At 40.6% G+C, this 26,836-nt stretch overlaps 2 protein-coding genes across 8 annotated transcripts in view; one reads left to right on the forward strand and one right to left on the reverse strand.

Moving 5' to 3' along the window:
- Positions 1-1,377: 1,377 nt before the first annotated feature.
- GPR68 (G protein-coupled receptor 68) lies at positions 1,378-21,092 on the forward strand. Of its 3 annotated transcripts, XM_039712679.1 has the most exons (4): positions 1,378-1,619; positions 2,408-2,511; positions 14,259-14,306; positions 16,227-21,092. In XM_039712679.1, the coding sequence occupies exon 4, from the start codon at positions 16,361-16,363 to the stop codon at positions 17,435-17,437; it is 1,077 nt and encodes a 358-aa protein (XP_039568613.1). In that variant the 5' UTR covers positions 1,378-1,619; positions 2,408-2,511; positions 14,259-14,306; positions 16,227-16,360; the 3' UTR covers positions 17,438-21,092. The 3 variants fall into 3 exon arrangements, with proteins under 3 accessions (XP_039568613.1, XP_039568614.1, XP_039568615.1); XM_039712680.1 differs by lacking the exon at positions 14,259-14,306; XM_039712681.1 differs by lacking the exons at positions 1,378-1,619; positions 2,408-2,511 and having other exon boundaries at positions 14,296-14,391.
- A 434-nt stretch (positions 21,093-21,526) lies between these two features.
- The window catches only part of DGLUCY (D-glutamate cyclase), a 49,262-nt gene continuing 43,952 nt past the window's right edge, over positions 21,527-26,836 (reverse strand). For 4 of the 5 annotated variants that reach the window (XM_039712673.1, XM_039712674.1, XM_039712676.1 and 1 more), the window contains 2 exons: positions 26,422-26,564; positions 21,539-21,911 (listed from right to left, as the gene is read on the reverse strand). In XM_039712673.1, coding sequence (XP_039568607.1) covers positions 21,768-21,911; positions 26,422-26,564 — 287 coding nt within the window. In that variant the 3' untranslated portion in view covers positions 21,539-21,767. Of the gene's footprint in view, positions 21,912-26,421; positions 26,565-26,836 lie in introns of all 5 variants that reach the window. The other variant, XM_039712678.1, reaches the window with a different exon arrangement.

Genomic DNA, 26,836 nt, shown 5'->3' on the forward strand with positions numbered 1-26,836 from the left:
CATGCTGAGACAAAGAAAATAGAATGTCTGGATGAAAAAGAAACAAACCCAGGATTTTTCTGGTGTTTATTTTCCTCTGTAATTTTCTGAAAAGGAGGTTTGTGGAAGTCATTGTTTCTGCTCCACTTGCAAGGTGTGATTTCCCAGCTGCATGGGTCAGGTGCTGCCTTTTAGCCTGCTCAGTATTGTGTGTGATGAGCAGGTCCAGGCAGTGCTTTCTGGATATTCTGCCCACCTGTATCCAGCACTTGCTAGACCTGTATTGTGTGTGATGAGCAAGGTCCAGGCAGTGCTTTCTGGATATTCTGCCCACCTGTATCCAGCACTGGTGTAACACATCTTTGAGCATGTACACACATCAGCATGACAGGACAAGTGCAGCCAAGGTGGGAACCAGGAAAGAGATACTGCTCACAGTGTTACCTCTGCCAGCACCTCTGCTTTCCCTCCCCCCCAGAGGGTAATCACTGTCTGTGGGTCTTGTCAGGGCTTCTTCCCTACCTGCAGCCTGGACCCTGCAGAAGGTGGGATTCTTTCCCTGCAGCCCCAGTGAGAACTGGCTACCACATGGTCTCTGCCCTAGACAGTCTCTCAGGAAAGGCAAGTAGCCCAGTATAATGCCCTGTTGCTTTTACTGAAGAACAGTGCACATACTTCTAAGGAAGTTACTGCATTTCTTTTTCTTAATACCTTCTTTTATAAATTCTTCAATAAAAGTGTTGAGTATCCAAGGGTACATAATTTTGGATTAAGAGGTGTTGAAACAAGTGTTTTATTTCATTTCCTGAAAGGTCCCAGTCTGGGTGATTTTCTTAATAAATTTTATATATGTTTTTAAAAATAAATAATAAAGATTAAATGAGTACAAAAAAATTAAACCACAAACAACAACAACAACAATAAATAATCAGAAGAGGGAGTATTCCCAGTAGTCCTAATAAATTTGACACCAACCATTCATATTTCTTAATACTGCAGAGGGTGTTGAGCCTCTGGCTGTGCTTCCAGGAGACTGTGCCTTGCCTGTTCAGCCAGGTGTGCTGCCTGACCTCTGGCATCCTCCAAGCAGCACGGTGAGCCTGCAAAGGACAGTTCTCTGCATGTTGCAGCCTTTCATCACCATATCAAAGAACTTCCTATTTTCTTTTGTTGCTCCCCTCCTCAGAAACTCAGTGACGTTTCTTAACCCTGCAGATAATTTTAGATCTCTGATCTGCCAGAGGAAGGGTTCTGCTCTTTGGTAGCCTGTTGTACCTGAAGAGCCCTTTGCCTGTGTTTGGAATGCAGGGTTATTTTTCATACTGTTTCTGATGTTAGCCATGGGTACTCCTGGAGTATTTCCAAGTTTTCTAAATGTTCTTATGTCTTCTCCCTCTTTTGGTTAATTTTTTCTAATTTTTTTCTGGGCTTATGTCACTCTGCTTTCCACTAGGTTGGAAACGAACAAGACATCTTGGAGTTCCCTGCACAGGATTCCTGTTTCCAGACTCACTGTGTCTGGCTGTCCTCAGAGCACTGTTGCCCATTGCAGGGAGCAGAAGGGAGCTCAGGCTGGGTGCTGCTCTGACCATGCAGTGCCACTGGTGTCCCTACAGCTGCACAGCAGACCACTGCATCAGGTAAGTTACACACCAATTTAGAGCCTGAGCAGGTTTTGGAAACAGCTTTTGTTTCCAGCTTCAATGGTGTAATTTGTACTTATCTGTGTTTTAAAAAGTAGTGTGTTTCGGTTTGAGTGAGACAATTTAAACATATCCCACAGTGCAGCTTTCACTGCTGTGGGAGTAGGGGTGTGAGTTAGCAGGAGGTCAGCATTTTCATCTGCTACACCCTTCCTGGATGGCCTTGGGCAAGCCCTTCAGTCTGTTTATGCCTTTGCAGTCTGTCTGTCTGTGTATACAAGAGAGGAAGGCACTGCCCCCCCACAGCCCTTGCTCTTTCACAGTGAGGGAAGATGCTTCCTTGTGCAGTGATCACCTTCTGCTGTGTTTGGATGTAATGGTCTGATCTCCTCGAGCTCTAGAAACAATTTACTGTAAATGATACTAATAACAACACTTACACTCTGTATACTTTTCAATATGCCTGCATGAGGCAACATCTGTGTGTGTTTAGATAAGCTGAAAGCAGCTGGATTTGGCCTCTGCAGCAGCTGCTGTGATCACAGTGCAGTTCTCTGCGGGTCAGTGTGTGCCGGTGGGGACGGCCGGGAGCACCACTCCGTGAATTTTGCAATCTCTGTATTCAGTGCCTGCTTTTGGCTCTCTCATCTCTCTCTCTTATGAATGAGTGGGTGAGGGAGGAGAGGGCTGGGCTGGGCTGGGCCGACTCCTTCACAGATGAACCATAAAGAGCACGGGAGCTGAAACACAATCTCCTCCCTCCTTTCCTGCGCTGTCACGGACAGGCTTGCTCACAGCTGGGAGGAGGACAAGCTTCACCACCAGCCTGAGCAGGAGTGAGGAGAAGGGAAGTTTTGTGCTCTTCACTTTGCATAAACTCTGCTAACAGGTGAGTTTCATTTTTATCTATTCATTCTTGAAAGGAAGTTAATTTTCCATCACTGAGCAGGTCTCACCCCTGGAGAGGTGGTGAGACAGTTTTCTGGCTGAGTTGTTAAAGCAAAACAGTGAGGTGCTCCAAGGAATCAACCAAAGCAACGTGTCCAAAAAAATTCACAACTTCAAAATTAATTTCCTTGGCAAAGTTCCTACTAACAGGAACTTTGAATAAAGGTTTTCCCAAAAATAATTTCTTGAGTTCCAATTAGGCACAAGGAGAGCTGAATGTTCAAGTTGTATTGATGAAAGGAAATTGTTAAGATAAACTGAGAAACTGCTTGTTGTTTGCAGCAAGCAATCAGAGCAGTAGCCTGTAGATAAGTTCCTGGAGCAATTTTCAGAGTATTTACTAGTACTGTATAAGCTGAATAGATACAAGATATTTTGAAGGACTAGCAAGTGACTTTATTTCTCCTGAGAACACAAGCCAAAAGTTACACCTAACATGAAACTGTTAAACCACAAACCTCGATGTGTGGGTGCTCTGTGTACACCTATATAGTTTTGTCTTTGTAACTCAAATGTATGTCATTACTATATTTCCAAACACCAAGCCACTTTTCTTCCTGCTGTTCAGAATCTGGCTTGGAAAACTTGAAATGTGAGGGCTTGTTTAGAGAAGTGAAATCCATCAGGTGAGAAAGTAATCTTTTTTTCAATAGAACAAATAACTCTTGTTCGTTATTGTAGCTTGTCCTTGTTATGAGAATATTTTTCATGTGCTTGTAAGTCTTTTTAAAGAAGCAAGAAAAACAATTCACTGAGTGATGCTTTCTTCTTTTGTGTGTTGCATCGGGAGGAAAGCTAAGAAATAGTGAGTTTAGAAGAATATAACACCTTGTCCTGTCCTGTTCAAAACACACGCAAATATTTATTAATAAAAATATAAGGGAACTTAACTGTAAAGTAAGTAAAAATGGCTACATGTTGGCTCATAAGATGTGATAGTGTCACTGTGAGCATTATGGGACTTTCTGAGCAGTCTCTTAGTCAGTACCCACTGTGACTTTTTCCACACTAGCACCCTGCATTCACACAAGTCCCAGAAGAGCAGAGTGTCTAACCACTTCTTCTTTTAAGTTTTCTTTAATCAAGAAGCCAGTAAAAGGTAGTCAATCATATGTATTTAACACTTTTTCATTTCTTCTTTGAGGAAACAAAATTTTCTACTGTCCTTGCCCCTATCCTTTCTGCCTCCCCATCTTGCTGCTGCTATGGTGTTGTTCTCCCATATCAAGCTGCTCCTGCACATGCACTTGTAAAGCCCTGCTGTTACATGAGCAAAGAGGCAGAAGAATGTAATTTCCAGTTTATTTAACATTTGGTGCTATACAGCTGTAGGAAAGATGATAACATTGAAAGAACATCCTCAAGGTTTTAAAAGACTTTACAGGGTCTAGGAAGAATACTGTAAGAAAATGTTGGGTTTGTAGGATCAGACAAGTATGTTGTTCTGTGACAGCACAGGTGAAAATGTTTACATCACAGCACTGTGATTTGAATACCACAGTTTTAAATGAAGAAAGATTTGGTGGTTCCAATATCTCATTTAAAAAATCTTGTTTCACTTGACACCTTCAGTGAGAGGAATTTATTTCACTTTGTGGTTGGTGGACAAAAATTTACTCTCTTTGCCCAGGATCTGAGGACTGTAAGCAATCTTATAGCAGCAGGAAAAGAGAGAAGTGAGATATGGGAAAAAGGAAGAGAAGGGAGGGAAGTGAGTCTGCAGAGTTGGTGTACACAGGTGTCATTGTACTAGATGTCATTGATTAGGTGAGCCTGAGGCTGCTTGTGAGCTCAGACAGACAGGAAGCCCCTTACCTGTGGCTGAGCACAGCTGCACAGGACCAGGTGTTCAAAGTTGGGGGCATTAAAGTAAATTTTCCTCACCTTACCAGCCTTGTGGATGGTGTCACTCAGGTTAACCAGCTGATGCTCTAAATGTGAGTTTTCATGGCATCCCAATGAACAGTGCATGGAGAAGAAAATTTCTTCCCTTCCAGTTTTTCTAGTCCTGACCTGAGGGTGCATTCATGGTGCCCTGTTTCACTGCTGATGGCTGTATTGTGCCAGTGTGGTGGTAACTAAGGGAAGCTATGTCCACTCATGAGGACATTTACACAATTTGGTAATTATTTGTAAGGGAAGAACTGTGGAAAGAGAACTCCAGACATGGCAGCCTTGTGAGGCTCATTACCTTATAACTAGCTGTTTGTCTCCTCTAATATGTTTGGTTTTCCTATAAAGCTTATTCTAAGTGCTTTTATTGCTTGTTATGAATTATTCTGCCAGCTGAAGCATTTGCAGAGCTGCTGACCCTGACAGCTGGTGGCAATTGTTTTAGAAAAGACACAGAACAGCTTTAATGTTTAGAAGAAACTGACCAATAATTTTAACTAAACGTATTAGTAAGCAACAGCAGCTAAGAAAAACATTGCAGTTTATTCTCTAAGGGATATATCCACTGTAACACTTTTTCTCCACTAGAAACACCATTCTGAACTCTGCTAATAGGGTAGGAAAACAAGAGCTTTTTAGGCACTTTGTCTGGAAGCTGTAGCTAATTTTTCTGGAAAAGTGAAAACAATAGGTTTAAAACCCTATTAGAGGGAGAGTGAGAAACAGGCTCACCTGAAAGTATATGCTCTGTTCCTCTCCATGGAGCCCTCTTGCCAGAAATTGTTTCTGTGGCAACAAACTTCCTTCTAGCTGGGTTGTCTTGGAGTTTGATCTAGGATTGCTTAGGCTCAGATCTGTCACCATGCCAGAATCAAATATAAATGCAAAACTGATCTGACCTACATGTAACAGAGAGGGCACTCTGCTGCTGTTCCTGTTGCTCCACAGGAGCTGTCCTCCTGACATTCTCCACTCAGATGTTGCTACAGACATTGCTGCTAGGATGAGCCTGGACATTCATTTCTGAACATTGTTGCTTTATTCAGCAAGGTCTCAAGCTTCCTTTCTCTTATTGTGTCCTATGGGCCAGCAGTAAAGACACAAAGCTTTGAACAGAGGTTGAGTTGCCAACAGAGGAAGAGGAGATAACAACGAATGAATTACAAAAGCAAATGTAATTGAACTATCAAAAGTTCAGTCACTTTAATGACACCTGAATAAAAGGCTAAAATATCAGTAGGGAAGAGTGGAAATATTTCAGAGATCTCTTGGTTTGGCTTGCTTTTAACTCAGTATTTTAGTAACCATTAGAATGTTTTCATTTTATATCTGGAAACATTTCATCTTCCTTCTGCCAAGGAAGGAGAGCTTATACTCTGTGATGGATAATGATTTAGTGTCTACTTATATCTAATTAGAGGGTGTATCTGGTTTATTTTCCATGTTTAAGAACTGTTCAGACATAGCTTTTAAAATAGCAATTGTCTTTTAAACTTACAAGTGGCTTAAACTAAAATCCTTGAGACTATCATGTCAGAACACCATTATTTGGAATTTGAACTTATGTCCAAATTTCAGAGCTGGTTTTACACCTCCACCCCAAAGCAGAACCTGGATTTCTGAACAGCTCTCAATTTGGAATCTCACATCTCCTGTGCCAGCTTTTCCATCTCCTCACGAGTTCACCAGAACTCCCCTATAACAAGCATTTGATTCTCTCCCTTTTCTCTGGTCAGAAGCATGTTTGGAAGTGTGAATGGTTTACAGCAAGGTTGTTGCTTTTGCTGTGAATTGCTTCTTTGATACTATTAAAGAAGGGGGGGTAGGGGGTTTGCATTTCTATGAGGTCATGCCTCTCCCACTATTTTTCTCAGCTTTCGTGTTGAACCTCTTTTATCCAGAAATGGAAAATCAGGAAATGGTAATGTAAGCAAACCTGCAGACACAGACTCCAGTGCTTTATTCAAAGTGATTAATCCACTGGGAACTAGGTTGTTGGAGTCCTGTACCCTCAAGTGGAAAAAAAAAAAAAAGACTGACATTTTCAATAGTCATCTAGGGAGCAAGAACAGCAATGAGGGAAAGAGGCCAGAGGAAAACCTTCTGCAAGGCACACAGCTTCTCGTGAGAACACAGAGAAATAACAATGGAGGAACATGTCTTCCATGTGAATATTGAGTCAGTTCTACAGGAAACTTGGGTAATCTCCAGAAGGGAAACTGAAAAAAAAGATAAGAAATTTAATTAAAGATAGCAATAAGGGATAGTTTAGTAGAGTTATGTTTCTACCAACTAGATGGGAACTATTTGAAGACATGCACAAATACATATGCATAATGCACTCCACACACCACCCCTCCAATTCTGTATCTAAGGGAGAAATACAGAAATACAGAACAAGAAGACTCAAAGAGTCTTTTTGAGCCTAAAAGAAAACGAGCATAGCTAAACAGAAGTGCGTGGAAGGACGGATGGTGTGCTAGACTAGGAAGAATTGGATCTAGAACAGAAAAATGTCTGAAGTGCACAATGGTGAGCAGTGTAAGCTGGAAACACAAATAGTACAAAGACACAAAATAATTATTTTTGTTTTTTACATGGCAACAGTGCACACAGTGTTAGATGCTCCAGCTAAACAGATGCCTATCCGATGATGAATTTATTCTCTTTGATTAAGATAAATCCAAACACAAGAAAAATAATTAAGTCAAAGAAAAATGAGGAGTGGAAGGGAAGCATCTTCAAATATTGTAAGCAGCTTTTCATTTTACCATGTCTTAAAACTTTTAACCATGTTTTTTTTTTTACCATGTTTTAAAACTCAGTACCAAATGAATCATATACTGAATCATATATGCAGAAGATGGCATTTTAAAAAGAGATTACTTTATTGAATGTATCATTATTTGCTGATGCATGAAATAATGAAATTCTAACATTCTCCTTAAATGGGAGATCTGCTCAATCTCTTTAGACATGCCAGAGTTTCAACCACATTTCAGTTAGACCTAGCAAGCAAAATTTTTCTATCAGGCAGCCTTTGCTGGTTGTCAAGTGTTATTAGTCAAGCATTGATTATGGATGTCCCAAGCTTATCAGCAGCACTGTGCAATAAGTCCTGTATGTTGAATTATCAGTAAACAAGGAGAAAAAATTGTATAGATGGGTGTTTGGCTACTTTCCAAATGACTTTTAGTTACTGAGATAGTTTTGTTTGGAGGGTATGATGTGCTGGTCCTTGGGTTCAGAGTGGCATTACAAAAGATGCAAGCAGAAAGATAATTTGGTCCCCGCTTCATTCTCTAATTTGTCAGTTTTTGAACAAGTTTTCCCTTGAGTGAAGCTGAGGAAGCTTGACAGAAAGGACTGCCATGCATGTTGCTGGCATTCCATTCCCTTTCTGCGTGAGCAGGTGGGTACAGAGAGCAAGTTGTTCTCAATACACTCCTTGGCTCCAGGGCCACAAGCACCTGGCCCAAGGTAGAGGCTGACAGCCAGTTCTTTGCTCAGCCTTGGTGTGCTCTGCCCAGGATGCTGTGCGCTGCCCAGGATGGGGTGCTCTGCCCAGGATGGGGTGCTGGCAGTGTGCTATGGCCCATGGTATGTGAATGGATGGCTCATACTCAGGCAGCAGAGACATCTGTGGGTGACTCCCATGGCTCCCTCTGGGTAGCCACTCGGTGAAACAGGGGCTATGTGGCAGTCCTGGGGCTATTTTTGCCTCCAAGACAGGGAAAAGCCATTGAAATGCAATTCAGATATGAATTCAAGCTGAAGTCACTGACTTCAGTGCAAGATATCCAGCATTGCCTGATGTAGCACTGTGCTGTTGTCAGAGCAGGCTGCAGCATCAAAAGAGGCAATAATACAGTTTAGGAAAATGAATCAGAAGGATGATTTTCCCCAAGGCTGTAAATGGTAAAATGAATCAGAGCTCATTTAACTCAGAAGGGTGAAGTTCCTATATCTCAATCCTAGGCTACGACAGTTGTTCTAGTTGTTGTCCCTTACCAGTATTGTATGTTAATCATGGCTTTTGTGGCTTCTAATAAGACCTGTGTAATCTTGGCTTTTCTTGCACTGTCCTGTTCAATGAGGATCAGTGTACAAGTTTGGAATTATAAGCAGTTCTGTTGTCTATGACTGATTATTACTTGCCTGCTGCTTCTTCAACAGAGACAGGATGGTTTTTTGGCTTTTATGTCAAGGAGGATTGTGGGGGAGAGGGAGAGACACTGACTTGGTTGAGGTTTTATTTCAGGGGAAAGGAAGATTTGGAGTTTTTTCTCTGAGTAATAGAGTGATTTAAGATGTCTGCAGGAAGTGGTGTGATGTGTTTTCCTCCACCCACTATTCTATACTCAATACACTCATTGGCTCCAGGGCCATGAGCAAGTCCTACACAAAGCTTCAACATGTGCCCTGTGGGTAGCATATAGTCACAGTAACTCAGCTGTGAAATACTTGGAGGGTCATGTCGTCCACTTGGTTGATCTTTTACAGCAGGAAGCGGGGGGCAAATGAGGGTCATTTTTTAAAGCTTTGAGGCAGCTATAGCATGACTAATTTCAGCTGTGATTCACCTCCCTGATACTACTTGGACTGCTTGCCTGAAATTACACATTGCATGAACTTATTACCATAAATAGGGATTTCCAAAGATTTTTTTTCCTTGACATGGTTCCCCACAACATTCTTCTCTATAAATTGGAGAGAGAGGAATTTGATGGGTGGACTGTTAGGTCTAAAAGTAATTGGTGGAGCACTTGCATGCAGAGGGTCATGGTCAATGGCTCAGAGTCCTAAAGGACCTCAGTGACAAGTGGTATCCCTCAGGGATCCATACTGGGACCAGTTTTATTTAGCATTTTCATTAATGGCATAGATGAAGGAATTGAGTGCAGCCTCAGCAGATTTGTAGATGACACCAAAGAGAGGAGTGACACACCCAAAGGATGGGGTGCCATCCAGAGGGACCTGGACAAGCTCAAGAAGAGTGCATGGGAATCTCATGAGGTTTAACAAGAACAAGTGCAAAGTGCTGCACCTGGGTTGGGGCAGCCCCTGGTATCAACACAGGCTGGGGGATAAACAGATTGGAGCAGCTCTGCTGGGGAGGACTTGGGGGTGCTGGTGGATGCGAGGTTGGACAGGAACGCTTGGAGCCCAGAGAGCCAAAGATATCCTGGGATGCATCCAAAGCAGTGTGGGCAGCAGGGTGAGGGAGGGGATTCTGCCCCTCCATTCTGCTCAGTTGAGACCCCACCTGGAGTGCTGCATCCAGCTCTGGGGTCCCAGCACAGGAAGGACGTGGACCTCTTGGAGCAAGTCCAGAGGAGGGTCTCCAAGATGATCAGAGGGATGGGGCACCTCTCCTGTGAGGAAAGGCTGAGAGAATTGGGATTTCCCAGCCTGGAGAAGAGGGGGCTCCAGGGTGACCTAATTGCTGCCTTGCAGTACCTGGAGGGAGCCTCAAAGAAAGATGGTGGAAGACATTTTACAAGGGCATGTGGTGATAGGACAAGAGGGAATGGCTTCAAACTAAAAGAGAGTAGGTTTAGATGACATAGTAGGAAGAAGAAATTCTTTACTGTGAGGGTGGTGAGGTACTGAAAGAGGTTTCCCCAATAAGCTGTTGATGCCCCATCCCGAAGTGTTCAAGGCCAGGCTGGATGGGGTTTTGAGCAACCTGGTCTAGTGGAAGCTGTTCCTGCCCATGGTTGGAACTAGGTGATTTTTAAGGTCCCTTCCACCCCAAACCATTCTATGATTCTGTGATATTGGACTAACTGTGCTAATTATCCTACCTGCCTCCCTTGCCCTTCATCTCAAGTTGTCCTTTATAAATGCAGGCATAAACAAAGTCCAAAGTCATAAAAACCTGACATGGAAAGGTATAGAAACAGAACATGGAGTTCTCAAAATATCAAAAGAGGGAGAAAATGGAATGATTTACTCTAGACTGTAAAAAATGGCATCTCTGTGTTAGGAAAAATAGGACATTGATGACTAATTAGTCTTTTGTTTATGTGGCTTCTGAACAAATTGTCGCCGACTTCCTTCTTTGGCAACAGGTTTATAAGACAAGTCATCTGATAATGACAAAAGTAATTTGTAATATACAGAACATTTTTACATTTCCCTTCACCTGAAACAGATATACAGAGTAATAATTATTGTAGTCAGATGTTTACATTAGAAAAATCCACTTGCAAGTTACAAACACTGAGTGGATTTTGGACAGATGTAAATTACTTTCGTTTAGAAGCTCAGTTTGACTCCTTTTTTCACAAAAGAAAGTGTTATGTCTGTTTTACCCCAATTTGTCATAATTTCTGAAACATTACCAGCAATAATTTACAAATTGCTGTAACTAAATTCCCTGGAGTGCACATAGTTTTTAAAAATATCTGTTAGCCTTTGCTGATCTATTCTCCTTTATTCCCCACCCTATTGTTAAAAATAATTTTGTTAGACACTGGTTAACAATTCTGGTTCTGACATAATATATAATAAAGATGCAATTATTATATATTATTTATATTATCTAAATTCTATATTATAACAATAAATATATATATTTGTGTTTGTGCTTCATATGTATTTGTCTTTCTCTTCCTTTATTTATTTTGTGTTACTAGAAATATCTTTCATTGCCTTTAATGGCTCTTCCCACTTGATACCCTTCTAGAATCAGAATGGTCTGGTTTGAACCAGGGGGCCTTTAGAGGCCTTCTAGTCCAACTCTCCTGCAATGGGCAGGGGCATCTTCAAATGGACCAGATTGCTCAGAGCCCCATCAAACCTGACCCTGAATGTTTCCAGGGTTGGGGCATCCATCACCTCTCTGGGTAACCTGGGCTAGTGTTTTATCACCCTCATCATAAAAGTATTCATCCTTGTCTGTAGTCTGACTCTACCCTCTTGTGGTTTAACACCATTGCCCCTCATCCTGTTGCTACAAGTCCTGATTAAAATGTCTGTCCCCATCTTTCTTGTAAGTCCCCTTTAGGTACTGAAAGGCTGCAACAAGGTCTTCCCAAAGCCTTCTCCTCTCCAGGCTGAACTACTCCAACTTTCTCATCCTTTCCTCGTAGGAGAAATGCTCCACCCCTCTTGTCTTGTTTCTGTGCTCCAACAGATCCATCTTTAACATCATAATTCCTCTGATTAAACCCAAACATTGTGCTCTTTCTTCGTACTTTGTGGTGCACCCAAATTTCTGCTTTCTTCTACTTTTTCCCCTCAAACTTACTCTGCCTTTCCTTCTTATTTTATGTTGTTTGACCAGTCCCTATTCTCTTCTGCTGCTCATCACTTCCCTGCCTTCTTATCTGACCTTGTGCTTCCAGGCTTTGTGAAACAGGATCAAACAATCTGACAAACCTGCAAGTGTTGAAGGAAGCTTAGCATGTGAATTTTAGGACTGGTGTTTGTGTCGATAACGACCCGAACCAAATCCTAAACTGAAACCACCCCGGGTTTCTGATTCCAAGATCTGCAGGACAGTTGGAGTCCTGCAATGACAGCCAAGTGACTCAGGCCTGTCTGCGCTGTATGACAGGTGCAAGGACAGATTAAATAGCAAGAGACCATGCAGGCACACCAGCATGCTACACTCCCTGTTAATGGAAGTGAATGCTGTGTGGATGAGACAAGCTGGCTGCACAACTGTTGCAAATTCCAGCAAGGAAATTCTTTGGTTCAGTCCCATTTGTGTCTGCTAATAAAATGTAGGCCTAGTTGCAGACAGATTTCTTACAATGAAAATTGTAGCAGTGTCACTGAAACTGAAAAGGGCCCCCCGGGCTCCATGCTACTACTTGGTCCAAGGTGAAGAGGCTGTAGATGCCAGTGGCTCTGGCTGCTTCCTCTGCCATTGCCAGCAGGCAGCACTTAACATGTGAGCTGCCCATGGTTCATGGTGCAGGGGCAAGTCATGTGTTTGTTAACAGCTAAGGCACACAGGAGTTGGGAAAGAACAGAACTGTTGTTGAACTCTGCAGTGAGTAATAAAGTTGGCTTGTTTAAACCATGAAAAAGTGAGGCTTTCTGAAGCTCTGGGATCCTTGGCTTTATTTTTAATACAAGAACAAGAGAATTGTTTGGAGCTCATGTAGACGGAGAGAGTCTTCTAATATATTACCAAGACTTAGGCTTAGATGGGTATCATCTAAAAGATGTGGGCATATACGAGAGAGAAATATTGCCTGGAAATGACTGCAGACTTGTAATACTGAAGGTGTTACATAAACTATGATAAAAAAAAAGTCACACAGCTGCATTATATCCATATTAAAGCTGTCTAAAAGAAATGCCTGTGTGTTCCTGTTTATAACTGCTTTCAGCATTATGGTTGTCTGCACCCCAGATGTTTTTCATAGAGCAACTTAATTTTTTTTTCTCTTCCCTCTTTTCAGAAATAGCCAATAAGTAATGGGGCAAGCTATTTGTCTTTTCTCTTCTATACCCTGCATCACCTTTCCTTCATGTTCCACTTTTTCAGACAGCTTGTAAAGTATTGTATCACATGTTCTTAACAACAGAGTGGGCTCTTCCACACCCATTTGTTTAAACCTGCTGGCGCAGTCCTTTGATACCAGGTTTGTTGAAAAAATCCTACAGTTTCACTCCCTGCCTGGTGCAGAGCTATATTTAGTGTGCATGGTGCTGGGGAAAAGTTGAACTGCCTCTGTATTTCCATGTGGCTGCTGAGTCTGTCCTTAGCCAGGCATGAGTGGTCAAAGGGTACAAAAGGCAGCCCAGAGCCCACACACTGAGGAGGCCGAGGCAAGGGAAGGATTTCCTGGCTCACTGTTGCCACTGTCCAGAACAGCAGTATAAGACAGCTATTGCACAAGAATCTGGATCTTTCTTTTTCATCCCCATCCTTGAAACTGGGGAGGGATTGTTAGCACAAGGCAAAGAGATTTGTTGCAGCCAACCTTCTCTTCCTGCCCTTCAAAAACCCCAATCCAGCATTTCCTCCAGGAGCAGGAAATGTTGCTGTAATCATAACTGTATATTATATTACCATAATATTGTATCAATAAGACTTTTGCTGCCTCCTTCACGTTCGGCATTCTGGCAAGACTTTTAAACAAAGCAGAAATGATTTTACTTATTACAGAGAATTATATTCTCTGTATGAAAACATAATTTGATAGAAACATTTAGAGTTCTTAGAGGAAAAGAAACATTTTCAAAAACACTGCAGCTGTAGAGTACATCTGCTTTTCCTCATAAATGTTATCTATAATGACTCACTGGGTAACACTGAATGAAACTCAGTTCTAGACATATAAAGACAGCTCTGAATTTTCAAAACTGTCTACAGCTTTTGGATTACCATTTGGTCCTGTTGACCAAATAGGAGCTGGACACTGGCTGGGCACTGTGCTGGTAGATATGATGACAGGTCTCAGATTTTAGGTATTTTAGACAATAACTAAGGTGTGCCAATCATCCTGTTCAGACACACGCTCACGTGTAAAAGTCACCAAATCATTATACAGAAATGCTGTGAAATACAAACTCAGTCCTGGAGCTCTGGATTAAGAAGGTGGGTTGGGGGAAGAAGGTTATCAAACCTGCCTCAGCAAAGATCCTGTGCACTGCTCTTGTCTGCAGATGGAAGAGATATGTGGTGGTTATGAAGCCTTGGAGAAACTGCATAGTGTTACAGGGGAGCTGATGGCCCCTAGGTATCGGTGTTTGGGGAAATTTGTACATAACTTTAGTGATTGATTTCTGCTGTTCATGTCAGCACTGCTAACACTGTCATATTTATTCCAGGGGAAGGTTATGGCAATCTCCTGGAGCAAACTTCAAACTAAACCACAGGTACCTGTGACTGGGTCCCCTCACAGCATTCTCCTGCTGAGCTGATAAATGAGCTGTAACTGTTGTGACAGCCACAGTGGAGAGCGTGAGTCTCTTAAGCCCCAGAGGAGCCATTGAGGCTGAGAGGTGGAGGAGAGCAGAGTGCCAGACTTGAGCAGTCTTTCACACAAATTGCACTGGACAGTGGAGTTAAAAGTTTTGAGGGAGATGAACTTACCTTGGCCTGTTGTTTCATGACCGAAAGTTTCTGAGTTCCCAAGGATATTTCTACCAAAACCAGGGATGGTTTGCTTTCCCTCTGTTGGAAAGCAAAAGTAAAGAGATGAAAACCACATCCCAATTCTTATTTGTATGTGTTTGCTGTGAATTCTGTGGAACTATGCTGGTTGAAGCTAAAAAATTAAATTCTTTCCAGATTTTATCACTTATTTTGGCCAGGTAATTATTTTCTGGCTTAAAGCAAGTGACTTTTTTCACTTTCTACAGGAGTAAAGCCTATCTATCCCTATTAAAAAAAAAGTATTAAAAATATAATTTGACAGTAACATCTTCAAATGCTAAAGCTGACAGTAATTTTACTGTAGTGTGGTCATGTTTTTGTAAGCATTGCCTTAGAAGAAATGTTATGTTCCTAGATGGGACAGAAGATGATCACAAAAATGCAAATTTGCATAGCACACAGGAAAAAGCAGCAAGGCCTTATCTTTGGATAGTGCTTCTTTTGAATCCATAGTGTCTGAAGCTGTGAAAGAGTACACAGGAGTACCATTGCTACCTTACAAAGGTACACCCAACATCCCTGAATCTTCTGAGGAGAGACTGAGACTGCTGTTCTGCACCACCAGGCAAACATGCATTCCCTTCAGAGCAGCGAATCTTCTGAGGAGAGATTGAAAGAAATACAGTCTTGCTGTTCTGCACCACCAGGCAAACATGCATTCCCTTCAGAGCAGGCACAGTTTGCCCTGCTCTCCTCCAGTGCTGAGCATCTGTGCCCATGTGAAGATACCACGAGGAGATAAAATGCTGAATGGGGTATTTCATTGTTTAGTTGAGGGTTTCACCACTGTGAGCTGGGTCCAGGTTTGACCTGAGTGCTAATCCACTGCTAATCCAGCAGTGGTTTTTGTGTCTTAAACAGTTACAGTATTGTTCAGTATAGCATAGCATAGCAATGGCTTCTATGGGTATGTGTTTGCAGTTTACCAGATTCTTCGGGTGAAAACAATTGCATTCATATTCAGTGAAGATGAAAGGGAAAGATACAAATGTATAAGTCATAAATGTGTGGGTTTTGGAGTTGATGGCAAATAAGGAATAGTTAATAGCATATCCTGTAAAACTGAGACCATGGAGATGCACTGTACCAGAGTTTCACGATGTCCTTCCAACAGAGGAAGATAACTTGCTTTCAGGATTGTTTTTATAAGTAAATGTAAGAGAGAGTGCTAAAAATTCCCTTTCTTTTTCATCCTGCCGAATTGAACTGCATATTACATGGTATCTTGTATATAAAGGGAAATTTAAGAAATAGAAATTAATAATCAAGAGTTTTGTGCACCCTACACCCTCTAAGGAAGTCTGTGTGGGCTGCTGGTTTACCAGAGACACCTTTTTCATCGTAGACAAATCTGATTACTGCTTTTCTGCCCCATCTGTAAACCAGAGATGATATTTCTTCATATTTCAGATACCTCCAATGCTAAAACAACAAATATTTGTAACTTTTTTTGTGATTCTGGATTACATAATTTTCTGGCACTTTTCTGTTACATACTAGGAGTTATGTGAACCTTGATTTCCCAGAGAGGCTTTATCTTTATCAAAGACTTAGAGCAAGGAGAAGGCAGCTTTCTGAAAAGTGTACTATATATTTAAGAATTGTATCCCTTCTAAAGATTTCCTTGTGTTTATCTTCAGGTTATTAACATCCTGCAGCAAGTCATCACTTCAGCCTAAGGGCTTGTGGAAGAAATAAACTCTACATGAAAACTGAATGTAATTAAGTCTTACATTCAGGACCCTGATGAGTGATGCACAGGGAGAAGTAGAAGATGGTGAATTTCACAGAGAATGCGACTGAAAAATGCAATATTAATCATGATATCCACGAGACATTATCCCCTGTGGTGTACATATTTGTGTTTATATTAGGCTTGCCAGCTAACTGTCTGTCACTGTACTATGGGTATTTACAGATCAAAGCTAAAAATGAATTAGGTATTTACCTTTGCAATTTGACTATAGCAGACCTCCTGTACATATTTTCTTTGCCTTTTTGGCTTCAGTATGCTTTACAGCATGACAACTGGACCTACGATGAGCTGCTGTGCAAAGTTTGTGGCATCATCCTGTATGAGAACATCTACATCAGCGTGGGCTTCCTGTGCTGCATCTCCATCGACCGCTACCTGGCCGTGGTGCATCCCTTTCGCTTCCAGCGCTTCCGGACCATGAAGGCTGCTGCCATTGTGAGCAGCATCATCTGGGCCAAAGAAATTATCACCTGCTGCTTTGTCTTCACACACGGGGAGATCAGCATGGATGCTGAGAGCCACTTGGTGTGCTTTGAGCATTACCCCATCAAGAAATGGGAGCACAATGTCAATTACTATCGCTTCTCTGCTGGCTTCCTTTTCCCCCTCTTTCTGCTGGCCTTCTCCTACTGTGGGATTTTACGAGTTGTCCACAAGAGTCCTGGCACCCAGAAGAAGAAGAAAATACAAATTAAAAGACTGGTATCAAGCACTGTTTTCATATTTTTAGTCTGCTTTGGACCGTACCACATCCTACTTGTAGTTCGTAGCTTGTTGGAGAACAGCTGCTCATTTGCTGAGAAAATATTTAATGTTTACCATATTTCTCTCCTGTTAACTACTTTCAACTGTGTTGCTGACCCAGTATTGTACTGTTTTTCCAGTGAAAGCACTTACCAGAACTTTGTCAAGATGAGAGACTCTTGTCTAACATGTTTAGGCCATCTGAGTACTGAGACGAAGGAATCCTATCCACTAAACACTACTGAAACTCCCAACAGAGAACAGCATGAACAACAACCAGGGTTATTACAAATACCACTTGATGGTGCTGGAATGAAGGACTGCTTCACAACTAATGGAGACAGCCTATAGCATTAATCAAAAGGACCATAATCCTACACCTGCAGCTATGGATGACCATGTTTGTGTGTCTGTCTGAATTTTTCATGTATTACAGCAGTGTGACCTCCCAAAGGGTTATGAGCAATGCTGTCCAGTGAAGCTGTTTCTAGAAGTGCTTGGACGCTGGCAATAGCGAGGAAAGTTTGTGCTAAGTCAGTTCAGTTATAATCACATATCTGTTGTGCTGCCACTTAAGACCTGTTTGTCTTGATGACTGCACTGACTGCAATAAGCCAGTACTCACAGTGTGTAGTTCTGGTGAACTCGTCTTTAGCTGCTTTCTGTTTGCCCCTGTAGCATCTAGAGAAAGTAATTCTCTACAAGCTGTCATCATCTGTTGAAAAGGTCAGAGACAAAAAAAAAATAATATCTCCATATATACTTTAAAAAAGCGCCCAATAAACACTTCTGCAATATCTGTGCAACTCTCTGAAATAACATCTCCTTCTGCAAGTTTCAAAGCCTGCAGAGGCCACACCAGAACCAGATTCCTAAGACATTATGGGAGAACATGCACAAGGAGCTCAGCACCTGCTGAGACCTTCAGGCTGCTATTTCACTGTTGAGCCTCAGACTGTTAGACCTCATGGTAAGGCTCCTAGAGACTTCTGGAAGTAGGAGACTGGGCTCCAGTGGGTGTCAAAAACTTGGTTTGCTGACTCAGAAGAGAACAAGAGGTTGGTAGTAAGTGAGGCATTTTGACCCTATGTGCTTCTCTGAGTCCCTATGTTCAAGAATGTGTATTTACATCTAAATTTTACTACACCTTGCTAAGGTTTTGATTGTGTCCTTTGCAATTTGTGTATCTTGTGCAGCACAAACCATGCAGGCAATTAAATAACAATGCATTTGTCAGGGAAACTGTTGAAAGAATTCTGTTTAAACCGTGGTTTTGCCCTCAGATAATATAGTTTAGGGTTTGGTCATTGTTCAGTAAATACAGTATCAGAAATATGATGTATGAATGATCTGTGTCCTGGTTTAGACAGAAACAAAATATAGAAGTGGAGAATAATGACTTTTAAAAACCTGGGAGTTGTGCTCCACAGTATTGTTTCTACCACCACCTCCTCTCTAGGTTTCTTAGGGCTTTTTTGTTGCACAAATGAATCCTGTGTGATTTTTCTTTGCAATCTGCTTATCACACCTCCTTTTACCTGTAGCTGTTACACCGTGAATATTGCCTTGTCCTTTCAATTCTCTGGTGTTTCCTTGAAACACCTCTCTGCATCCCAGAACTGATAACTTCCAGCAGTACAGTCAGTTTTGTTTCTTTGGTTTGCTTTTGAGTCAAAAGATTGTCTAGACAGACGGTCTACTCCTGCTATCTGAATATGTCATTGTAACACAGCCTTGCTTGTCATCAGTTTCCAAAAGGAACATATTCTAACAGTTTTCTGGAAACCACCTTGAGAGTGCAATAGTGGATATAGTTAGTGGATGTGTTTAATAAAGAATGTTTTTATAATTTTCTTTTTATAGTTTTTCACACCATGTTTGAAATAACTATCTTTATCTTTGGCACAAAGTTTCTATTTGTGAGACTACAGATCCTCTCCTCCCTCCTTTTGCAGAAAGGATTCGTGTTCCCAGTCCCAAGAGAGGATTAGGTTTGCTTAGGCTAACATTAGGTTTGTTTAATTATTTTACATTTCTTTATATTTTGACCACTTAGCTGGATTAATTACCTCACATCTGCATTTTTTTCTCCTGACTATTAGCACTGTTTAGCTTTATTTTCTCCTAATCTTTCATCTCATCTGCTGTGTATTCCAAGGGGGTCGTAAGGCAGGGACTCCCTCCCTGGAGTGCTGAGCTTGTACATTGTTAAGCACCAGCTCCTGGGACCCGCACGACCTGTCAGGCTGCAAGGCACACATGGTTTGTTCCAGGATTAAATATTTGTTGTTGTGTTTATGTGTTGCTTCTTTCTAGTTCCCCATGCTGTTTAAATTAGCTGGAATGCAGAGCATGCTGTACTACATGGAATTGTCATCTGAGGGATTAAGGCTCAGTGGAGTTGGAACTTTGATGTGGTCAGCTTTGGTCAGCTGCTGCAGTTTAAAATCAGTTGGAAACTTGTGTAACACAGTGCAGCATTCTGCTCCAGTTCCCAGCACTTAACCTGCTAACCCAGAACAGAAAGGAGGGATTTTCTTCTTCCTTTCCCCTTTTTTTTCTTGAAGCCAATATTTTATCAATTCTTTCTGTATTGTAACTGTTTGGCTTAGACTGCAAAGTGTAACCAATACAGCAGGAAGGTAACTCCCACTCAGAGCTTTTCCTTCCATCTCAGTCAAAACACATTCACCCAAGGGTCCTGAGGTCTCAAGCTAAGGTCTCAAGCACATCTTGCTAGAGACATGCTACACATGCTATTGAAGTAAATGCCATGCTTGGGACTGCACACAAGAAGGCATTTTAAAAGCACACACTTGAGTAAAAGAGAAATAAATTATTGTATTTTGTACTTCTTAATGAAAACTGACTGTTAAGACTTGTATTTTAGGGCAAAAAAAGAGCAAAAGCTTACTAAATTAAATTTTCTGACAAAAGTTAGTGCTTGGAAATAATACATTGCACCTGTTAGTGTAACATGTCAGTAGCGCAGAGAGAATAAAATCAGCTGCTTGTTTTAAAATGATGCCAATTTCTTCCTGTGAGTTCTGTGCAGCAGTGAACATATACCATCCTGCAGGGTTACTGGCTTTGGCAAAAATTTCAAGCATTCATATGAAGTATTTTACTTAATTTGGAGTTTGGAGACTCCTAAAAGAGATATTTCTAATTGTTAAACTTCCAAGATACTTTTCTGGATCATCCTTTGCGTAAGTTTTAGATAAAATTAATCTAAAATAAAAGGACTGATCTATATAGAAAATAAACGTTGGAGTCTTTGATAAACCTAAACGTCTAGCAGAAGTCTGGCATTAAGATTTTTTTCTGTCATGTGTTCAACTATTTTACATCTTTAAAGGCTCTGTATCCTCAGGAGATTAATGTTCAAAATATGCTGGTGTTTGTGGTATGAAATTATTTTTCTCATTCGGAAAAAGTTGTTTGTCTTGCGTCCAAGAAGGAAAATAAAACTCACCTGCCAGGAAGAAAAGAGATAAAAAGTGTGCTCGCTGCTGAAAGTCCAACTAAAGGCAACTTCCATTTTATGACAGGTAAAGCACCAGTGCTCTAGGGGTGGTCAAATGTACCCTCCTCTCTCTGCTGGGAGGGCTGACAGCCAGCAGAGCTGTAGTGCTGCCACTCACCTGGAGTTAAGGTAAAATTACAGCTTTAAATGACAAAAGCTGGGCACAGTTCACAACCATTTGTCACTTACTGCTTCAGTGTTAGTAATCCTATGGGATAAAATTCAATGTTACTTCACTTGGTCTTGTCAGGAGCTGAACTTCTACAACACGAATTCATGTTAAAGTTTATTTACATAATGTTATTTCATAATGAATGCAAATGTTTATTCCTTTCTAATCATACTTTAATTTCTAATCATTAGTTTTAATCATTATTTTTGTATTAAATTAATTTCTTGGTAAGAACAGGATACTCTGAAATGTCTACAACTTTATTATGCATAAAGTGGCAAAATATGTAAGTGGCAAATTACTAACACGAAAGGGGGTAATGGCACAGCCAACCCTTTACACAGAAGATCTGCAATGCTTTACATGGAAGATCTGCAATGCTGCCCTTATTTTCATTAGCTCAGTTAAAATTTTCTCCTTCTCTCCTCACACTTCACAAACTATCCCCCACCATAAGAACACCGTGTTAGAGGGGGCTACAGGAAGTGTGCAATGCAGCTCTCACTACTGTAACGCTGCAGTTTTGTTTTGAATCTTCCTCTCTACTGTAGCTGTTTTCCTCACCACAAGTATTTTTAAATCCAAGTTGCTATGAGAGTTACTTCCTGTTGCAGTTATGAGGTTAGTAAAACAAGAACAGCAGTGCAATCATAGCTCATTGTAATTTCATGCTTTCATTGTAAAAGCCAGATCACCCCTTATTATATAATATCATTTAATATTCATTTTCCATTATAAAATTATAAAAATACAAAATTCAATTTTCCATTATAAAATTACAAAAAAGAAAGGTAAGAAAGGCAAACCAAGTGGATGATATCCTCTTCTTGTTTCACAGAGATGTTGTAAAGATAACAATGAAAGGCTGTGTGTGGTCCAGAGATAAAAAGTCATCTTTTCCTGATTTTTTACACCTTGAGAGAGCCTCAAAAATAAGGGAATGACATGGGAGCAACTCTTCATGTAGAAATCATTAGGGGCAGTCACTGCTGTGCTTCCTGCAGCAGCTGCTCAATCATGAGTGAATGGGTGCTGTAGAAGGGCAGCCCATCCACTTCCATCACCAGACTTGCAGTTATGCCACTGCGGACCCCGAGCTGCACAAGTGTTTTCAGAAGCTTTTCTTCCTTGAAAAACAAAGAAACAGAGTATAATTAAAATTCTGAATCAGACAAGGGCAGTCATCAAGATCTTTGTTTTAATTCTGGGAGAGACTGCCCAAATCGTTCATATTTATTTTGCCATCAACTTGCAAGTACTATCTTGTCCCAAAGAATATGTTTAGCAGCTGGAGCTCTGGGAGTGTCAGATGGTTTATAATCTTGACTGCTATTTAACCACTGAATATTTTTTTTCTCCACACTGCCTCCAACAGAGCATTAGTGTCAATTCAGAAAAATCAATTTTTGCTTGGTTTCAAGTTCCTATATTGCACAAATCAGAATCAGAGGAACCTCCACTCAAAGTATCTCAAAAATCCATCAGTGGTTTCCCCAGCCAGGCAGCTGGCTGCAGCTGCAATTTTATAGAAAAAGACAGAAGGGAAGGAGGGTGCACCAGGAAAAAAGGTTACAGAGAGCACCTGGGATGGGCTGCACACTCACTATCCTTTCCTGCAGTTTCTCTGATCTCTCTGTGCCTTTGGCCCTCTCTTCCCTTCTCATTATTGATTTTATGAGAATTCTGGTTGCTTAGGGAAGGAGTGAGGAAAAAACAGCCTTGGAAATTGTGCTTCCTTGGCATGCTCTGAACTAGCATATGCTTTGTTTAGAACTACACTTATGCTCTTGCTTAACTAATATAAGCACATAACAAAGCGTGTTCCAAGTTGAGCTGTAAAACTACACAGAAGGAACAAAATAATTTTTTGTGAGCTATGGACCAGTTAGCATTGTGAGATGAAAAGATGGGATAAAATGAGCTCTGAAAAAAACACAGGGAACAGTGAAATTTGAAGATCTGGTTTCGAGTGAATGTATGTCTGGCACAAGCTGCACTGCTTTTCATGTGCCATGAAATGTACACAGTAAAACTTCCTGGTTTTTAGCATTTACTGTAGTGAGAATTTATTCCTTGAATTCTGTTAATGAAAGTCTAAGAAAACTAAAAACCTGGTCACTTGTTAGGTTTCCCTATGCCAGCCCTGTGATAGGTTATATAAGACCTTGAAACACTCACCTATCTATCTTTTCCTCTCTTTCTTTACTAGGAAAGCCCTTTCTGGGCTTTGTCTACTGTGCCATTTCCATGCAAATTGCTACTGCCACAATCCTGCCAGTGTCCTTGACAAAGAGCTCTCTAGGTTTTAACACTTCATAGTTAACATTACCACACACTAACCTAGAAGTTCTTTATCTCCTGGACACATGAATGATGAAAAAAAAAAAGTAACGTTAAAATATCTAATTTTCTCTTATCAAATGTTAGCACTTTTTCTAGGAACACTCCTAAACCACCAAGAATACATTAGCTGTGGATCTGAATTGAGACACAATATGGTTGTATTTTACCTAATGGTAAAATGGCCAAAATATAGTAATTTCTGAATGAAGCAAAGCATGCCCTGCGTGATCAATTCAGTTTAATTTTGTAACCTGCTCTGTGAACGTACTTTCTAAAGATCTGTCTTTTATTTCCTGGTAATTCATCCTAATTCTTAGCTGTAACAAAATTAAATGAGGCTCTGGTTTTCTACTAAAGGAAAAATATGCATAGTTACATGGTGTCAGCAGTGACACAGCTATTTAAGGAAATTATCTGGATACACTGGTAGCTTAAAATTTGCTACTTTATAATTAATAAAATTATAAATGCACATCGGTTTATATCATATAAACGATCATATACATAAATGCAAATATATACAACTGATCTTTCTGCACAACAGAGGTTTCTCTTAGCACTGAGTGTACCCAAATGCAAAAGGGCAAAGGAGATCTCTCCTGTCACACGAGACACCTAAATTGGATACACAAAATGTAATCTCTAATGCGAATAGTTTGTGCTACATATTTACATATTAGAGCTCTCTGGTCTGCTTATATGAGGTAAAAAAGTTTGCTTGCTTAATACTACATAACTGTGCCTGAGAAACCATAGCTTGCCATAAAATGCTACAGCTTCCATTTGTAATAAACAAACACAATGTATAGCATGCTTCCTTAGCTGTACAGTGCTGCAATTTGACCACAGCTTTCTCTTTAGTAAATAATTATGTTGGGAGTGGGTAACTGGAAAAATAATCATATTAATAGAAAAATATCATGTTAGTTTGTGCTTTATTCAAGGGGGAAAGCTTCTTTATGAATGACAAAGCTAATAAAGCACAATAAAAATGTCACACCTATGTATATTTATAATATAATTAATATTCTTATAGTTCATAATTAAAAACACTATACAGGTAATATGTTGCCATTAATAAAGACTTCAATAAGAGAAGAAATGCTTTATATATTAACCTGTTTGTGAGATGCAATAAAATGCAGAGTTGACTGTAATATGTTTAGCATTAGCTACATTTGGATATGTATGAATGAATTAATTTCATTACAGTCACTTTGGTGTAAAAGTACTATGAACATCTGAAAAACCAAGCCAATACCATAATCAAATGATTAGGTAAGCAAAGATAAAGGTAAAGAGATTGTTGAGGTCCAGTTGTTTGCTGCTCCTGCAGCTCTCAGCACAGAACAAATGCTTTGCAGCATCTCTCGTGGTGTGGAAAGGCTCACACATGAACTCAGGGCAATTTGAGTTTGCTGTTCAGTGGGGAGGGAGAGCTCTGCAGTTCTGGGGTTTGGCAGTGCAATCCTGACACTGCTTCAACACCAGCCTGAAGGGAAATAATGTTGGTGTTTCAGGGGAAGTCTTCACTTAGTAATTATGACCTGCAGCATTCATGGAAGTGCCATTTTTTGAAGAAAAATAAAACACATTATAGGAAAGCTCTCTGGTGCTAAGGGACTCCTTCAAATGTCCTCTTTCCAATTACAATCACAAATATAAACACCAAGATGGATCTGTGTGGTGTTGCTCTTTCTCTCACTAGGGTAATTATTATAGCATTAAATGAAGCTGAATTTTGCAGAAAGTAGCCATATAAACACAAATGGTCTGATTTTTTATACTAATGGACTACGTGAATACTAATGTATTCAATCTTCTGCACTGTTCATTGTTGTGTGATTTATAATTAAAGATATCATATTTTCTTGTCAGACATTTTGTCATTTTCTCTCCTCCACAAAACTGTTTCCATTAATTTTATCTCAACAGATTTTAGTATTGCACTTTCAGTAGCCCATTATTGGATCATTAATATTCCCAGCTGTATAGCTTAGTAAAACAAAAACAAGGTTTTCCTGTACACAATATAACATTTAATTACAGTATCTCATTACCAGGAATTTTGATCACAGTCATTTTAGAATGCATTAATTTAAAGGTCAAAAACCAGTAGATGCAACTGGAAAAAACATTGAAAACTGAAAAATAATTAATTTGTTTTATAAAAAAAGAGTGTGTTGAAAAGGGCCATATAAGCTTTGTTAAGCTATATGGCTATGCCAAGTGTTGGGATCAGTTTCAGTTTTATGACTTTTAGATGAAAAACTAAGATAGCAAGAATTTAAAAAAAATAGTGAGGTCTACTCTAAAACATATAAAAGGTGCTTTGTTGGAATTTCATGCAGAATGTCCCATCATCTCAGGAGACAAACTTCTTTGTTTTGGACAGTAGCTGAGGTAGATGGATTGCATTTTGCTTAGCATCCTTGGACGTCACACACTTAATGGGTTTGTCCAAATCTCAGCTAATAAAGCTGAATCTTGAAATCTTGAAGCTCCTTATTTATTGCAGAGTTGTGGAGCAAATCTTACTTAATCATTAACTTAATCATTAGGGGGGTGTGTGTGTGTGTGTGTGTGTATAGACAGATTTTTTTTTAACGACTGTCAAGTTAAAAATAGAGGCACGTGCTTAGCAGGATGAGCACAGATCAGAGTCATTTCTCACCCCTCTCACTTATTTTGCTTTTTCTCAGTCTGAAACCTTTGCATTCCCAGAATATCACACTGTACAGAGCTGCATTAGTCAAAACACATTTAAAAATATTCATGTACAAGTTTTCCTCCAACTTTAATTTAGAAACATTCAAAACTAATTGTAGAAAGATTCCAGCAAACTAGAACAGGGGGCAGATCAGAAGTAAGGTACAAAGATCAGAAGTATGGAGTGGCTACTGTATAAGAACAGTGACTTTTGATTTTGGAAGCAGACATCTAAAGGACACTACAACAGAGGGTTATAAAATCATGAATGACACTAAGGAAGCAAACAGGGAATTTTAATCACTGTATCTCAATCCAAGGATTTCTTTAATTGCCTATAAAATTGTAGCACTGTCTTCTGCTTGATGCTACAAGACATGAACACATTTATATTGGAAGATTTTTATTTGCACTCTGTCTCGAATCCTTTGTGGAAAGCAGTCTAAGGAGAGTGCGGCTGCTCCTTCCCAAGGAGCCCCCAGAAGTGCCCGAAGACCTTGTGCAGTGAGGTATTGAAGAGGGCAGCACCCAGCAGCTGCCAGCCATTCCACCTCCCTGTCCCTGAGCCCCTGTGCCCAGAGTTACCTTGGGGACGGAGGGCAGCCAGCGGCTGTGGCCGGGCGCGCGTGGGAGGCCGAGGGCTCTGCGCAGGTAGCGCCCGTGGGTGTCACAGCAGCGCAGCACGTGCAGGGCGCAGGCCACGGCGTAGCCACCCCAGTTAGAGACCCCTGCAAAGAGGCACCGTCAGCACCAAGTGCACAAACCCGCTGCTTGTGCCAGAGCTGTCAGAGACACCTGAGTGAGAACAGACCCGAGCCCAAGCACAGTACACACCATCCTGTTCGTAAGCTGGCCCGTGCTGAACATCTCTCTCTCACTGTGAATTTTATTTCATGCTGGTGTAAAACAGAATTTTAACTGTAACATTCAACTTTTGTTGAACATCGAGAACATTAAGAATGTACATTTGTCCTTGAGTGATTATTGATAGAACTTATCC

The sequence above is a fragment of the Passer montanus genome, unplaced genomic scaffold (genome assembly GCF_014805655.1).
Source record: "Passer montanus isolate IOZ18808 unplaced genomic scaffold, ASM1480565v1 scaffold27, whole genome shotgun sequence".
NCBI lineage: Eukaryota > Metazoa > Chordata > Aves > Passeriformes > Passeridae > Passer > Passer montanus.

Excerpts from the sequence above, each read along its gene's own strand:
- GPR68 (XM_039712679.1), top strand. The coding sequence starts at position 16,361 with ATGGTGAATTTCACAGAGAATGCGACTGAAAAATGCAATATTAATCAT.